This window comes from Myiozetetes cayanensis, unplaced genomic scaffold (assembly GCF_022539395.1).
Source record: "Myiozetetes cayanensis isolate MyiCay16 unplaced genomic scaffold, myiCay2020 scf1, whole genome shotgun sequence".
Classification (NCBI taxonomy): domain Eukaryota; kingdom Metazoa; phylum Chordata; class Aves; order Passeriformes; family Tyrannidae; genus Myiozetetes; species Myiozetetes cayanensis.
In genome coordinates this window covers 60,571,049-60,588,367 of record NW_026086604.1, presented here as the reverse complement: position 1 = coordinate 60,588,367, position 17,319 = coordinate 60,571,049, and the positions used below count along the sequence as shown (strand labels likewise).

General features: G+C 40.0%; 1 protein-coding gene across 1 annotated transcript; it reads left to right on the top strand.

The window, feature by feature from the left end:
* The first annotated feature begins 85 nt into the window (after window positions 1-85).
* CAVIN4 (caveolae associated protein 4) lies at window positions 86-15,433 on the top strand. Its single transcript, XM_050318297.1, has 2 exons — window positions 86-864; window positions 13,347-15,433. Exons 1-2 carry the CDS (start codon window positions 454-456, stop codon window positions 14,004-14,006), a joined length of 1,071 nt encoding a protein of 356 aa, XP_050174254.1. The 5' UTR covers window positions 86-453; the 3' UTR covers window positions 14,007-15,433.
* The last annotated feature ends 1,886 nt before the right edge of the window (window positions 15,434-17,319 follow it).

Here is a 17,319-nt window from a genome sequence, read left to right as displayed (position 1 = left end):
AGCAAGTTGGAAGACCTGTTTTGCTGGAAAAAACATTTTCCTGACTGCTTTTTGAATTCCCTCGGAGGAAAGCACTCCAGTAACATGAAACAAAAGTAGATCTTTAAAAATATGCAAGTTTGCTTTCGTGCTTAATTAGCAAGTTACTTAACTTTCCTGGATTAACACTAATAACCTCATCAGTACAGAAGCGTGACCCTTGAAACGTATGTTCCTTTCCAGATATTGCTTCCTAATTTTAGGGGTTTCATGTTGCTGAAAGTATCTGAACAATCATGTGTGGATATTTTGTAGTCAGAAGTATTTGACCAAGCTCCAGGAGCGGCGTTTCACGCCCTACTTTGAACATCGGCGGAGCCAGCTGTCACTGTGGCTCCCTGCAACAGCGCCAGACTCACTCTGGCAGGATCACCGAAACTTCGTCTCCCTCCAACCTGGCTGAAGGCAGGCAAAATGGATCGCCGTGAAAACACCTCAGAGACTGACAGAACACACCAAAATCGTCTCTCCAGTGTCATTGAGGAGGAAGAAGAACAAGATGCAGCTTACACGATTGTGACAGTCCTGGACAAAGTGGCCAACATTGTCGACAGCGTGCAGGCCAGCCAGAAAAGGATAGAGGAGAAGCACAGGGAGATGGAAAACGCCATCAAGACCATACAGATTGACATTTTAAAGCTTGCCCAGGCTCATGGCAATACTGGCTTCATGGTGAACAAGTTACTGCAGAAAACCAGCAAAGTCAGCTCCACCATGAAGGAGGTGCGGGCGCGCGTGGAGAGGCAGAGCACCAGCGTGCGGAAGGTGAAAGCAAAACAAGAGGAGATGCTGAACAAAAACAAATTCCGGGTGGTAATTTATCAGGTAACCACAAACCTATTTTCTTGTAGTACTGTTGCTTTGCCACCTCCTTGGTAGCTGCTGGTGGGTGTTGGTTAACGCACCAAGAGATGCAGTCTGTCCAACATACGAGTTATTTTGTGCTTTCTTTAACATTGAGCTGTGCTCCTCAATGTCTTTCAGCACAAACCTACTGATGGCAGTACACAGTGTCTATTATTAGTGTTGGTAGGTTTCTGAGCCAGTGGTGTAAGATTAACTGCAGATCAGCAAGGACTATTTGCTGCCTTTCCGAAAGGTAACATGAGGCAAGCCCTGTAAATCTTGTCATACAAACCATGCCTGACATTCATCTCTGTTATTTTTTTCACCGTATTAGGTAGAAGTGCAAATAGCAAAAGTGTTTTCAGTCTCCTTGGAATACAGACTTTTCTAACACTAATTTCAAAACGTGGTTTGTTTAACGTGCAGCATTGCTCAGGCTCTCCTACTGCTGACAAATTGGGGCTTTTTTCCTTTGCTCAGTGTATAACAGTATATGCACAAACTGAAGCTCAGACCCACAAACCCTTCATGACAAAAAATACTTCTTTACATGCTCTGCTTTAGAAATGTTTTAACACAGCACTGCTCTTCCAGTCGTATCAGGCAATGAAATGTATTTTCTTTTACTGACCTTATTCTAGGATGTTCACTGTTCTTACAAACTTCACTTGAAGAGAAGTTTCAAGAGAAGTTTCATGAAACAGCGTGGTCTGGCTTGCATCCACACAAACAGTGCAGGCAGTTCATGGGGTCTTGTCAGAGAGTGCTGTGAAACCTACTTGTTTAATGGCCTGATCCTGCATTTGCTGGAACTTCCCAGTTACCCAGGTCAATAGAAAGTACGTGTTTAATCTTTTGCCAGAAGCATAGTTACTCCTTTTTTTACCAGCAAGTCACCAAAGCTTCTTTCAAATAAGTTGTATTCCTCATTAAGCATTCTTGAAAATACCACACCTTGTGAGTAACACAATGCACACCCCATCACTCGGCTTTACACCCTGCTCTTGCACCTGTTTGTACATAAATAACATCATTTGCCGTATATTCACCACCAAGTATGGCTGACAAATTCTTCTGCATAATCTAGCTTTCTTAACTTCTTCATTTTCTACCACTGGGAAAAAATAGCTAAAAAAAAAGAAAAAAAGCTGAAGGCAGGAAATATTACCTCTCTAATGTTATGTTAGTACCATATACAGCCAAATTGTGCCTCCCAGATTTTCTGGCTGAATGACTTACCGTGGATGTTCAGCAGAAAGTATAGGCCCAATATGACCTATTATTGCAATTATTGCAAACTACATCATCCTGATGGAATAGAAAACAGGCACTTCCACTTTTTCCTTGCAAATCATTTCCCATATGAAGGTAATAAATATCTCTTGACTCCTCTGGTTAATGGCATAATACCATTTCATTGATGGGCCTTTACTATAATGGCTGCAGCAGAATCAATGCTTTGAAAGTATTTGTTCTTAAAACAGTATTCATTACGTTAAGTAAATTTTTCTGCTAGCAAGACACGAGTTATGTAAAAATATAGTAAAATATGGTGAAAATGGATTTACATGCTGCTATAAAGAACAGCTATTGGTGTTTTTCAGATACTTGATACAAAAGGTGGCTCTCACAATATGTACTTTCTCTAAGAATCGCCTTCTGGGGAGTTTCTGAGCTCTCTGCTGGTTTTGCTGGACAAGAATGACTTGCACCCTATTCTGTATGTTTAATTCATAGTTGGTACTTTTCAGAAAGGGAACCAGCATTTTCTATTGTTCTCTTTCGAGCTTCCTCTTCCTACTGTAGCTGAGAACTGCCAGTGAGAATGAACAACTCCCTCTTTAACTTCCATTCCTTTTCCCACTTGCACAGAGGAGGGACAGATATGTTGATTCGTCTAGGATCTGACCTTTAACACTTTCCTGGAGGAGGATAACTGCATCATTCCACAAAAACTGTAATAAACTGTAATAAATCGAGTCCACTGAAGCTTTTAAGGCACGGGTGCCCTTAGGAAAGTCTCTTTCACTCAAGTGCAGTGTTTTTCACACTGTTGATTTATACCATTGTAGGCATACTGCTGCTGTGCCAAGACCTGAATGACTGAAGCTTGGCTACAATGAGTGGGAGTCTGTTAATAGCCACAGAATCAGCGTGCTCCTTTCACTATATGTTACAAATGGATATAACCAAGTTGTTTACTCTGTGGTTGTGACTGACAGCTCTTCTGTAGTGAAATTTTTTTCTGGTGAACCATGTGGGACATTGTGATGAGGGCAGTGACCTGTGTGTAGCTGGTATTAAATGCCTACATGAGTGAGTGCATGTGGGTTTTAGTTTTAACTTTTACTGGAACATCGGCATATGAGGAAAAAAGGAAACACCAATTAAGTACTAAAGATTTTCTTTCAAGTGTATAGCTTTGATCTTATCATTGATAGAAGGAGTAGGCAGGTTGAAAAGGATCATTGGCTGAAAGAGATTGTTCCACGAGACCTCAGCAATGATGAAAAGAGTTGGCAATATCCTCACATTAAAAAGAGACAAAGTGATCATCCTTGAGCAGAATGATTAGGGAATTGAGCACATTCATTTTTAGAAAGCCATGTGGTTGAGGAAAAGATATGGTAGAAGGCAGCCCTTCTCCCCAGGCTGGCTGCATGATTAAAAATGCCAGGTTACTTCAGACTTTCTAGTGAGGTCTTTGACCCTGGACTGCTATGTGCCCTGAGACTAAAATAGGAAATACAAAGGATGTTTTAGGTTGTACAGGTCACTGCTCACTTCTGTTCAGGTTAGTCTGAATAACCAGCTGTGAGAGCTATCATTTCTCTGCAGTCAAAGAGCATTTAACAATTTAAATGATTCTGACTAAATTATTACTGAAAATAAGAGAGATTTTGTTTTTTTTTTAAATACTGAAAGAACTTGTTTCATTTGCTTTTCTGCATGTTCTGCAAGTCCCTCTTTGAATGGGAGTGTGCAGGCACCAGAAAGTCCATGTTACGGTTATGGGACTTTTTCTATTTCTACTTCACATAAGCACCATAACAAATTCCTACGAAGGGACAGATGTATTTCTTTCACTCACTGCTGTCTGATGTTAAAAATTAGTGGACATGTCAGAAACCAAGTAAGGTTATGTATTGACTGGCCTACACAATTATGCTACAACTGATTTGTTTGCCCTACAACTGTTTCACCACCCGCACGGGGAAAGGCTCGCAGAAGTATCCTCGCATATGCTGCTGATCTTAACTGTCCTCTCCTGGCCAATGTCATTCTGTAGCATAATGACTAGGACAGTAAAAATGGTGAAATCAAGATGGGGAAAATGACCTAGAAACCAGAAGTGGAGGCACTTCCATCTGAAGGAGCAGTTAGAAATCAGGGTGTCAGGAGCGCAGGAGATGAAAGTGCTGAGAGATCAGGCTCATGAACTCGCTGTCCATCGGCACAGAGTTTTAATTACAGCTATTCTGAGCTAAGCCTGTGAGAGTAACCATGACAGAAAAGGCAGCAAATATAACACTTCTATTTAGAAACAGGCAAAGGAAATCATGTGAACCATTGCCATTAATCTGGTACCGTTTGGGCATGAGAATGGCAGGCTCAAAAGGGCTCTGCAGAACAGTATCCTTAGTAGCATGAAGTTAAATAGCTCACCAAGGGCAGATTGTGCTAGGTAGTTCATATTTGATAATTTTTCTCTTTTGCAGAAACATGAGAGACCTTATCCTTTCTCATATTTATGTTCCTAGTATTTTACCTCATAACAGATAATCTGGAAAAACAACAAGTAACAGTGGATTGTGTTGAAACTGGAAGTGAGGTTTGAAATGGGTTTCTGAAGGTGTATGGGTTTCTGAAACCATTTTTGTCAACTGTATAATGTTTTCATTAAAAATCTCAGTACAGAAAAGGTATAGTGCTCAAAATTAGGAGCTGTCAGTTCATAGAAAGAAATATAGACATGAAACCAAATTATCTTTACAGCTTTAATAGTGCTAATTTCAGTGTACATGGTGCCAATTCCTGTACTTTTAGTAGAAGCCCCTTTTAGTTTGTGTTCTGAAACCCCACAGTTTGGAAGGGACAGAAAACGGTGTGTTAGTTTCTCACAAAATGGCAGAGACCCCACTTGATGGCTCTTCAAAAAGCTGAATGTGGTCATAAAAGGCTTCAGGCAAGATGTTTCCAGAACTGGTAGAAATGCCCAGTGCCCTAGCCCAGAATGCCTCAGAGCCTGCCTGGACTAGGACGTACAGGTCTGATCATCCCTCTTGGAATAAATTGTGTTCAAGCTGAAGAGGTTTTGAAAACAGCTCCCAGGAATGGGATCAGAGGAATGGGAAGCCCTGGTAAGTAAGAGAAGACCAGGAGGCCCTAGCTTGCTTTAGTCCATCAAGACAAGAGGCTAAGTGAGGTTGTGGCTGTCATTTATACATACGTTTGGGCACAGATGAGGAGTCCAGTAAAGAGAAATGGCAAAATTATGAAATGAGTGAAAATTGTCCATGAGTCAGATCTGAAACCAGAAATGCATTTCTCCAGCCCTGGAGACATCAGGATCTGGACAAAGCCGCCTTCTAGAACCCATGGGGAGAGAAAACCCCTAAATTGCTAATAAAGTGGAGCCTGAAAACTTAATTGGAAGAAAATGGTGTAAGTTGACTACCTGTGACAGCAGAGCACTGGCTTTAGCAGCCCAATGACACAGGGCCTTTGTTGGAGTCTTGTAGCAGAAACCTAATAAATATTTTTACAGCTGGAACAGGTAGTCGCTTTTGCTGAGAATACAGAGAATAAAATAAACCCAACACTTTGTGACACAACCTCTTTTGCAGGAGCCTTTGTTTGCAGTGTTGGGCCCAGTGCTTCAGTCCAAGGTGCAGAGCTAGCCCCATGCTGTGCAGCAGCCACTTGTGGAAAGGCAGGGCCAGCCCTGAGGTACTGGGCACAGCCAAGAAGATCATAAATTACCTGTACTTTTTAGAAAAAAATCAAAAGCTTTCAACCAGCTAAAGAAAAAGTGTTTTTCCAGTGACATGTTTGCAAGGAACAAGGAGAAAGGAAAAAAAAAAAAAAGAAAAGGGGGCTTTTTCTGTGTTCCTAAAATGAAATGGGTTGCATATTTCACAGCAGATCGTAGCAGATTATAAACTTGACTTTACACTGATTGATCTGGTGTCCCAGACCTGTTCTATTGCAATGATCCTCACAGGTGGACAGGCTGTCATCTTCGTAGGGCTGCCATTGATTTTTCTCCACCTGTTAACATTGAGTGGTGGAAACAACTGATCTTAATTTACATTTGCACTGGATGCAGCTGTTCAGGGCTTTGCTTGTGGTTGCCCTGCAAGCCAGCAGAAAAGTGTAGTCACACCATGGGCCTCCTGTGTTGGGCCTCTTCTCTATGGTCCTAGAGACAGCTTGGAACAACTTACCACCAGGAGCTGTGGCTTGCTGCTGTGGGCACGTGTGCATCTTGAAATGGAATCCTATAATCACTTAGGCTAATGATGACCTCTAAAGATCATCAAATCCAGCCATTTGGCAATACCCTTCATTCCTGAGGCACAGATTCAGGAAAGGACTTGACTGGGAACATGCAGATGGGGATTCATTCTCAGCACTACTGAAGATAACTGAACCTTGCAATTATTCCTATAGTACAGGAATAAAGTTGATCAAAACAGCACAAGCACAGACATGAGGACTATGTGAAGTCACTAACAGCAAGTTTAGGATCTGGGACAGGATTCATCTTCCTGGGCGTTCGGCGTTGTTAATGCAAATGTTTGTATGTTTGGCCTCCAGACTCCCTTCAAGGAAGCAGAGAGGTGTATGGAGCCTGATTTGCTCGACCTGTTGTAGATGTCTACTGGATACATTTTCTACATTATAAGTATCTGTTCCCTCTGTTTAGCTGAAAGGTTGTTCAGAAATGAGTTTGTATGGAGGCCCAGTTGCTTGGGCAGACAAGTTCAGCAGCTCTTGATGACTGTCTGGCTTTCACTTGTATTTGAGAGCACTTCCCTGTGTAGCTGACTTGTAGGAGTAGTTGCCTTGTGATGAAGGAATGAATCAAAACATTAACAAATGTACTTTTTTGTCCTATCACACCTTGTGATGCTTTTTCTACTTCACTGACAACAGGCTTCCAGACAAATTGGAAGTGAGAAATTTCATCAGTTTGACTTCAAACCTGCAGACTGACCTGCAGAGCTATTCCCTGGTCTAGCACCATAAAACAATAGCAAAGCAAGGAAAGTGTGAAGCTTTTGTTTTCCCCTGGAGCTGCAGTTGTCCTTTTTATGCAGCATGTGGTGGCCTGAAGCCAAGGGCTTCTCCAGCTGGTTTGGTGTAACTGTGTACTGCTCACTCATTGACTGCAGCGAGCTACAGACAACCATAGTGAGACAGTGAGTGGGGTTTCTTTGAAGTCATTATACGCTGATGGTTGAATTAATGAATTTCTATCAGAATTTAAATAAGAGGGATGTGTATTAGGCTTCACGGAACAGAAATAAGTGGGGCTGACTGTTCTGGCTGGGCTACTTTTCCATTATGTAAAAATAATTCTAAAAGCAAGAAATAGCACTTGGTCATAAAGTCTTACACGCTGAAGTGTTTATTCTTCATCTACTTTACTTGATAAAACTCCTTAGGTGGCTTTTTAAAATAATCCTATTTCTCTCTCGAGCAGCTTTTTGGCCTGATGGCAGAGATTCTAAAATGACATGTTTGCAGAAGAAATGAAGGGATCACTTGAGATTTATCAAGCTTCATTCTTAACTGTTAGAATATGAGTAAAAGTACTGAATGATTTGTAATTGGTTATTCATCAGTGGTTTCGTATTGATTTAGAGCACAGTTTCAAGGAGATGTTTTAGGGATTTACCTTGGCTACCAGTTTGAATAACAAATCAATCATTCAACATGCAGATTTCCAGGACTTTTTTAAACACTGTGGCAATGCAGTTTCCTGCCCATAAACTGCCCATCATTTGCATCACCAGTTGTCATAGACACAGCACTGGGGCCAGACCAGGCACTGTGTGGCCTTTAACCATTTTGCTGCTTTGTGCTCTGCTTCAGAATTGTCAGGTGATCACTAGTTAGTCCCATCTGTGCTTATGTTAATCATCACCTGCACCTTCCCTGTCACACATCCCAAGGCTGAAAGATACTCGCTCTGACCTTTTCCCTGTGCCACACGACAACTCCAAGGTATGGAGTTTCATCAATCTCTGCTCCCTACTTATGCTCTGAGCAGTTTTGTTAAGATAATTTTGAGCCTTGATTTTATATATGCGTATATACAATGTATTATTTTATATATATTATTTTATATTTATATAAATTGAATTATTTATTTGGCCATTCTGGCTTTCTCTGCTAATTTTTTTTTTTACTTTAAAAAGCTTTTTTTCTGCTAAAGTGTTGGTTGAAATTAAATAATAGTTGAGAGCTGGTAACAGTTGCCTTTATTTAATCTGGTTAGAGTTATGCTTTGAAGCTGTTTGAAAAGAGAACACAAAAGCAGTTTATAGCATTTCTAGCAAATATTTGCATGTAAGACAATGTATTACCTTTTTTTTTTCTCCTTGCCAACTTTGGAAGCCCAGTCTGGGCTTTGAAATACGCGCCTAAAATACATGTGCCAAAAAACATGAAAGGACAAGGGAAGTAAAGCTATTGAACTGGCTACATCCATTAAAATGCCCTCATATTCCATTTTTTTTTATTTTAAAATGGCAAAATTATTACTGAAATTATCATTAAAAGTCTTAAGGTACCTAAGTATTTTTGTACAGTGACATTATGTCACTGCTTCTTCTAGCAAATCAAGTGAACTCTAAAATAGCGACACATATTTTCTTTAGGAAAATAAGAGTACTGCTGCTATTAATTATTAATCCCATCTGTGCTTCCAAAGAGCAGAAATTTAAATAAGAAGGTTAGGAGGGAATCTTTTCAACAACTCTTTTTCCTTTTCTCAGCATCACTGTCCTCACTGAAGGCATGACATTTTTCCAGCAGCCCCCTTTGGTTTATTTGCTCCTTTGAGCAGCAGTAAGAGTGAAAGGTGCTATTACAGCTGACCTGATCTTTGCCAGGACACCACTGCTGCAAAATACCTGAGACACTGCTAAACAATTTGCTCTACCATTTCCCCTCTTTCCCTCCCCAGAGATGAGAAGAACCTGACTGTGCAGGCAGGGTTATCAAGCAGGCCCATTTCGAGACAGACTCTTTTCCCCTGCATGTTTCAATTATCTGAGCATCACCACCTCAAGAGTCTCATAGTGTTGATTAGGGGCACCGCCACATTTAAGATTATTTACCTACTGATTTTAAGGTTTCTGGGAGACGAAAAAGTCAGCACCATGCACTTTGTGCAGTTTAAAGAGCAGGTGCATTAGCTTTCCTTCATAATGCCTTGCTATATCCTATGAGAAAAAATCCTACTGTTGTGGTACCTCCCTTGAGATCAGAAGACACCAGCAGTGCCTGCAAACTGGTCAGTGCCCTCTTCCATGGGTGCAGAGCAGCCAGAATTTTGGCATCCAGTGAAAAGGTTGACGAGTAAAAGGAGGGTGATAAGGACACAGGCTATGTCCCCTTAAAAATTTTCTAATTGTGAGTTAAATTGAAACGAGAGCAGAGGGTGAAAATGTCAGTGATGGAGTCAGATTTTGTTGGGAGCCCAGTGTTTGAAACATCTGGATTTCAATATTCTCTGTCCCTGGAGCCATCCATTCAAATCAATGCCATGCTGGCCTTTTTCACCAAAGCTGAGGTTTACTCATATGTTTACTTTGTATTCAGCCAGGCCTCTAAAAGCTCAGACTTCTTTGTCTGGGCATATTTGAGAGGTTAAATACTCAAGAAATAAGAAAAACCTTGTACAAAAACAAGACAACTTCCAAATTAACCACTTACAGGATGGACATACCACATTTTTTTCTTGGAAAGAAGGAAAAAAAAATGTTGTTTTTTTTTAAAGGTCCAGGTCTGTTTTCAATGTGTTGAGTAGAGGATGACTTATAAGGAGATTATGGCCAATGAGCAATTATCGCAAATGACCACACCAGGACCAGTGTGAGCACTCTGCAGGTGCTCCATCTAGGAGGAGGGGTGAAAGGGAAGGGGAATGCTCAGTTTCTACAGATTTGTGTTCTGATTCTGGCCTGTGCATGTCTGTGGTATTTGCTGGTAGGCAAGGCAAGCAGAGCACGTCATATGTATTAATCACCCATGTGACTGCATGGCTCTTTGTTCAAGAAATCACGTTAAAAATAACTGAATATTTGGTATCATCTTTTACTGTGAAATAATCTCCTGTCCTCATTTTACATCCTCCCTTAGATCCCATGAGGTGGCAGTGGCAGATACAAGTCCTTCCTAGCAAAATGCTCAAGCAGATTTTTAACTAAAAGCTTACCAGCAGCATCGTCAGTGGCTTAACTCTCTTCTCACCCTCCCCTAAGATCGGACTGCTCAGTCCTACTGTTTCGAGTCCCATCTGCTTTCCAGACAAAGAGAAAGCTGTCACCGCATTTAGGGCTTTGTTCTGTGCTGCTGAAATCAGTAGGTGTTTGGTCTTTTAGTGAGGCTATAAAGGAGCTGGTAGCTATGTGCTGTGACTGCATCTGTTTCCCACCTGGTACTAAAACTTCTTATTCCTGCTTTAGGAAGGATGAGCTCCTCTCTTCTCTCTGCCCTACTGATGTCTAGTGATTAAAAGAAATGGGTAGGAGCAGGAGAGAGAAAGGAAGCAGATGAGAAAGTTCACCTACTGAGCCTAAATCACTGTATTTTTATTCTGATACCATTCTGCTAGCATGCTACACAGGTTCACTAATACTTTCCACTTTGGTAACATACAGAAATCTTGAGAGGAGGTAGAAACTCACACTAATTTTTTGCCTTGCTACATTTGACTCCAAGATGTGTGCAGAAACCAAGGCAAAGGATAAAATCCAAGTTTTGGCAAAGATCAATTCTGAGACTCTGTAGAAGAATTACAGTGTTTCTCAGGATCTGCGGCTCTGGTTTCTGTCTCTTATCTACAAGACTTTCACCCCACATGTTATTGCTCCTAGCTTTTAATTCTAACATGTCTATGAGAAAGTTAAAGCACTCTTTTCTTTAGCTAATAGACTAAAGGTAAATACAATAATAAAGGTAAATACAATAGAAATCTGGCAATTGCCAAAAAGTACAGGCAAATCTGTTCTTCTTCCAAATGAAGACAGCTTAAATATTGCACAGAAAATCATCTGCCTTCCCTCCTTTCAAAAAGTAATCTTCACATGAAAGGCATACTCCTCTCACCACATTGTATTCATCTCTGTATTTACTGAAATTTCAGAATAGTCATTCTGGAAACATTTTTGTTACCATTTTAGCTGAAGGACTGGGTTATAATTTAAAAACTTTGAGGAATTATTACCCAGCTGTGTTTTAGTTAATTTTCAGAAAAGAAGGGATTATGTTTATATATAGAAGTCTTTATATAATTAATGTTAATTTGCACATGTTAATGAAGATGATTATTAGCAAAGCATTGTTGTTTTGTTCCTGCTGATTTTGACAGATGAGTTGAATAACATTCTGCTGCAATCAATGTAACATAATTTGTCCCTATTTTTTCTATGCATTAACAACTATTTTACTAGGGGGTTTTTATTGAAGCCAAGGCATGATGACAGACTCCTAAGTGGGCTTTATCTGTCAAATAGCTCAATGTATGTTATTTTATGTATTACTAGTACTCTGTAAAATAACATGACTCACCACTATATGAGTCACTGGGAAAAGTGACAGACATCTTTTTGGCTGGAAGTAAGTTCACAGCAAAATATTCAGTAAGCCTGACTTGCCGTTTGTGGGTTCACAACTTCTGATGTCTTTCCTTTTGTCTGCATTAGAATGATAATACTATGGGTAGAGTCCTGACACTGTCATGCCTCAGACATCAGCTGAAGTAGTTACTAGTAATGGGAAACATAATAGAGAGGTTTTATATAGCTGCTGTGCCTGTCTGTACCCCTAAGTGCTGCTCCTCCTGGGAAAAGAGCATACACACATAAACAGCTTTTAGGGAAGAAGAGGGTGGCATCATCCATCTCGTACACCTCCTGCAAGTTATGATTATTCTACTCTGCATACACTAGTACTTCTAGATAGAAGTAACTCACTGACACTGAGCCACAAATCTGTACTCTCCATGTAGACAGCAGTCTTCAGATCAGGGAAACAACAGTATTGGGAGATTCTCCCTATTCAGATAAATCCTTCATTGCCATAATAAATTTTTTGTTTACTGTGGGCAGCTTTTGGAAATCTTCCATGTCTTTGAGATTTGAGCCGCTAGCAATTTTTCTTTGGAGAGGCTGCATGAATTCCTAGTGCTAAGATATCTAGGATAGTCACCACTCCCAAGCATGCAGCTGATACACACTGGATGAATAATACAAATATGTGCCTATGTCCCTGTATATGCTCAGGGAGGTGGTGCAGTCACTGTCCCTGGAGGTATTTAAGAAGAGACTGGATGTGGCACTGAGTGCCATGGTCTAGTAGACTAGGTAGTGTTAGGTCAAAGGCTGGACTCGATGATCTCGGAGGTCTTTTCCAACGTGGTTGATTCTGTGATTCTGTAATTCTGCATGCTCATACAGACCACCAAACTCACCACAGGAGACAGAGGTGCTTGCTTGGGGTTATCATATGTTTCCAGATGGAATAAATCAAGCTCACGTCAGCAATGGGGCAGGTGCTGAGGGAATTGTATGGAACTGGGTTTACTGAATGACATCTCGTTCCTTTACTGACCTTGTCCCCTTGTGGAACCAGCACATGTAAGTTAACATGTTGGAGTTCATTCCCTTCTGGGCAGCAGCAGAAATGTTTGCTAAGCTCCAAACAGTAAAAAAATGGACAATTGTCTTGATAACAGTAGAGGACTGAAGCTACTGGTATCATTGAGGCACTTGTTTGGAGAGTGTACAGCTGACACAAGCACAAGAGCCTCTTTTGTCTACAGGATGTCTGCTGTTATTGGTTAGGAATAATGGATCTAGGCCCAGTCCCAGAGAAGCAGATAAGCTCCAAAAAAATAAATTAACTATACAAGTCTGCTCTGAAAACCATTAGAGGCCAGTACTCATAGGACCATTACATTCATTAATTTCAGGTAGAACCACAGTGAAAAGAAATCTTTAATCAGGCATATAATGTCTCTACAGAACTTGGCAAAGGTTTTTTGCCATTTGTATTCTGCATAGATCAAGTACAATGGTACAAGCATACCTTACTATATTACAATATTATATCTCAGTTAGCACTAACTAACTGCAAACCAACCCAAAAAAAACAAAAAAAAAGCATGAATTGCCATCTTTTTGAAATACACTTGCTAGAAGATGACTCTGTGCTTTCATTCACAGGAGGAAACTGAGTGTCCTTCATCTCTCTCTGTTATCAAAGAGATGACAGCAGGTGAAACTCTAGAGGATGATTTTTTCCCACCTGATGATCTGTCTTCTGATGAAGAATATTATATCGAAGAAAGCAAAGCAACCAAGTTCAAGAAATCAGGCATGAGGCGCATTGATGATATCAAAAAGGCATTTTCAAGGGAAAATATCCAGAAGACAAGACAAAATTTTGGCAAGAAGGTAAATAGGCTTCAAACTAGGATAGTGACCCCTGAGAGGAGAGAGAGGATCAGGCAGTCAGGAGAGAGACTGAAACAATCTGGGATAAGGATGAAGAAAACCATTTCACAAGCTGCCCCAAAAAAGGAGATGTTCAAGATCCATAAAAAAAATAAAGAACGAACAGGAGCCGAAGGTGAGGAGGGGATCCAGGAAGCCGGTGTACACATTGCCTCTGAGCTCGCAGCAGCAGAGCCCTTCACTGAAGAAATCTCTTACACAGAAGTGATCACTAAGGTAAAGAAAGACAAGAATAGTGCAACAAAAGGTGCTTCCCAGTCAACTGAAATAGGAGTGACTCTCCCAGAAGTTGTCCTTAAGCAGGAAAGAAAAGAAGGAGGAGGAGGTGATGATGGCGTCCCTTTGCTAGACTTAAAGCAATCAGCATAAGGAAAGGAAACACACCATACTGTCCTTACTGAACAAGAGAGAACACAGTATGTACTCACTGAGCTTTTGAAAAATGTGTGAATTCGTGTTATATCACAAAATGTGTTGGTGTTGTTCTACCATGTACACAGATGTCTGTAGTGTTGTCTTCCTGACAAGAGTCAAGCCATGCAAAGTGAATGAAGGGGCTCCCCCTCTGTCTTGGCTTGTGCCGATAGCCATCATTAACCCAAATGGAACTCGCAATGTCAAAGGGAGATGGAAATCTGCTGCATTTTCAAGATTGATTTAGCAGTCACTTTACAGCCTAATCACACTCATCGTTTTATGTGCAACTGTATAAAATTTATTTTCATTATCTTATACCAACTCATCTAATCAGAAAACAGTAGCAAAGCTATTACTTTGTAGAAGTATTATGGAAAATGTCATTTAGCTATACAAATATTATCATTAAAGGGCCCTCACAGAAACAGCAGAGGATATTCCTGCTTTATCCAAGGTGTGACAAAATGGGGCGGGAATAATAAGGTTTAGAGTAAATTCTCTTTCTTCTTAGTGGAAAAGAGAAGCTCCTGAAATGACTACAGGTTATTTACAGAGTTCTGGAACAGGAAAGTCCAGTGTAAGTAAGCAGTGCATTTTCTGCTCTTATGGAGAAAGAATAAAAAAGAAGAAATATTCAAAATGGAATAGCAGGACAAAAAAAAGAATGAGATAATATGTTCACGTTTTAGAAAGATGAGATTGGGAGAAAGGCAATGGCATGAAGCAGTGAAAGTGGAATAAGATGAGTGCATGGGTTCTGGATAAATAGAGAGAAAAATGAGAATATGGTAACCGAAGTTTCCTTGAGTTCTTTTAAAAAAACTATCGCTCTATACATAGGATGATAGGGTTTATGTACAAAACTGACCAGACAAGGGAATTATTTTGTTTTCCACTCTCTGTACTTTTTTAGAGCTTCACTGCAATTAAAATCTATTCTACAAAGTCACAGATGTACAGGGCCAATCCATAACCCAATTCTTTTTTCCTATCATCATCATTATCGACCAGCCACAGCCTCAGGGATTATGAGACAGACACCCCTTGGAGTATGGAATGCTGTTTATTTGCAACACTCCGGAGCCAGTGCCCTGACATCAGATATGTTTGTAAACATGACGGTACACTGATATGGGGTGCAGGACTGTATTGCTCTCTTCATTCTTAAATGGAGTTGCCTTCAAAGCACTTATCTAAAGCAATGTTAGTTATTACTATCTGTGTGAAACTTGTACAATATTGCCAAAAGCTGTATGATTGTATTTAATATCTCGGATTCATTTTAACAGCAGAGCATAACTTGGTTATCTATATACATTGTTTGAGGACTCCCAACTAATTGTTCATCTATAATTTAAATATAATTAGTTTGATTTCAAGTATTCTGCCTGACAGTTCTTTCATTTAGTCTGGTGTACATCCCATTTGAAGTGAAACAGCTTTAGCAATAGTAACTAGGGAACACTGGTTGGGCAAGGTCAATGTTATACTATGTCAGTGACATTTCAAATCAAATTAATGTTGTCAGATTGGGAGCAGCCACTCCACTGAACGGAAGAGCAGGATAAGGCAAGATAGGGAGTCAGAGAGAGTAAGACCTTTCTTTCAACAGTAAATTGTACATCTCCGCTCTCCTGTAATTACATGTTTATAATAGATTGGTGGTTTTGTTTGGTGTGGTTTTACTAGCTACAGGAAGTCTTTCTGGAACCAAGTAACTTTATTTTCTTCTCCCAGTTCCATATAAAACTGTAGCTATCTTCAGTGAAATACTGATTTGTGTTGTTCCTCAGGAATATGGCCTGTATTCTGTTCTGCAAGATTTGGCGTTTTCCTAAACTGACAGACGAGGTTTAGTTATGGAAATGAAAACGTTGGAGTTCAAGTAGGTTATTTCCTTGCACTTTTATGCAGCAGAACACTAAGTGCTAGAACATAATTGCCTATAGATTTTCTTTATATAGCATTTTGTGTTCTCATTTGACTTGACAAAGAAAGGAAGTGATGCAGTTTCCAATAAAAGTTACTTTACTCCATATCCCCTCATACAGGTAGGGGATGGGGAGAACTCTATGGTTTGCAACCTCAGTTTCTGTGTAGCAGTACAGCCTTTTGCTGCTTGGTCTCCATCTTTTTCCTAATTTCCAAGATCAGTGATTGTGAAGCCAAATCCTTCAGCCTTCTCAGAAACAAAATTCTCAATGAAATTTTTTGACATACATCTGTATTGCCAGGGAGGGCTGGTTTATATTTTCTTTGAACAGTTGGTGTCACTTGGAAAGATAATCTTGCCGGCACTGTTGCTCCTGGCTCAGTGGAAGATGGAAGAAAGGCACCCTGTTCCTGTCTGCTCTGTTTTCCAAGAAGAAAGCTGGCACTTTCCACTTAGCTGTGGGTGGGAGTGTGAATATCAAACTTCCTCATGGAAAGCGCCCTGTAATTGCTAACTGCAGAGTAAAATCGGTTATGGGAAGGGATGAACTACCTTCTGAGATACTAGCTGAAAATAAACCCAAGTGTTTATACAAAAATTGATAGTGTTTACAAGGAGACAAAAAATTATTAACAAAGCACCGACTGCAAGCCCTTGTTTCCTAACATCCAACAGCAATTTCTTTTGCTTTGAATTTGCGCTATGAAAAAACCAAACACAATTTCTGCCAATAGCTGTCTGTCTATTAAAAGAGAAGTAGCAATCACACTTCAGTTACAGAGCAATGGTGGTTAACACAAAAATAACTTCAATCATTTCAGGTGAACCTACTCCCAAAAATGGCCTGTGTGTCATTTTCTTTTTTTTTTTTTTTTACCTAAACTGATACAAAATATAGAATAAAAAACAGTTAAGAGGTTTGAGTTTTTAGGATTCAGGCAGTAATGCAAATGAAATGAATGCTGATAGAGCCGAACTGGTGTTTGGATGTGTTTATTGAGAAAAGTTTCAAAACTTTTTTCCCACTAATAATGGGGGGGGTGGTGCTCAGTTTCCTTATAAGGGGATGTAGGTTTAGAAATTAGTTAATATGTGCAAAGGCCACTACTTGTGCAAAGATAAACACGCCTGTTCATACAAGTTCTATGATCATTTACATAAACAAGTGACTGTTTAAGAAAATGTTAGTATCCATTAATAAAATCACCCAGTAAGTTTACAAACAGCAAAATCAAAGGAACTGTGCATTGGAATATATGCAGATAAACATAAAGTTTTACCATATGTTTAATTCTCTTGTCATTACAGATTTAATAATGCTATGGATGATAA

Bases quoted from the DNA above. Each gene is read 5' to 3' on its own strand.
- CAVIN4 (XM_050318297.1), top strand. From the start codon at position 454: ATGGATCGCCGTGAAAACACCTCAGAGACTGACAGAACACACCAAAAT. The intron at 865-13,346 runs GTAACCACAAAC...TTTCATTCACAG, and splicing joins TCCGGGTGGTAATTTATCAG to GAGGAAACTGAGTGTCCTTC.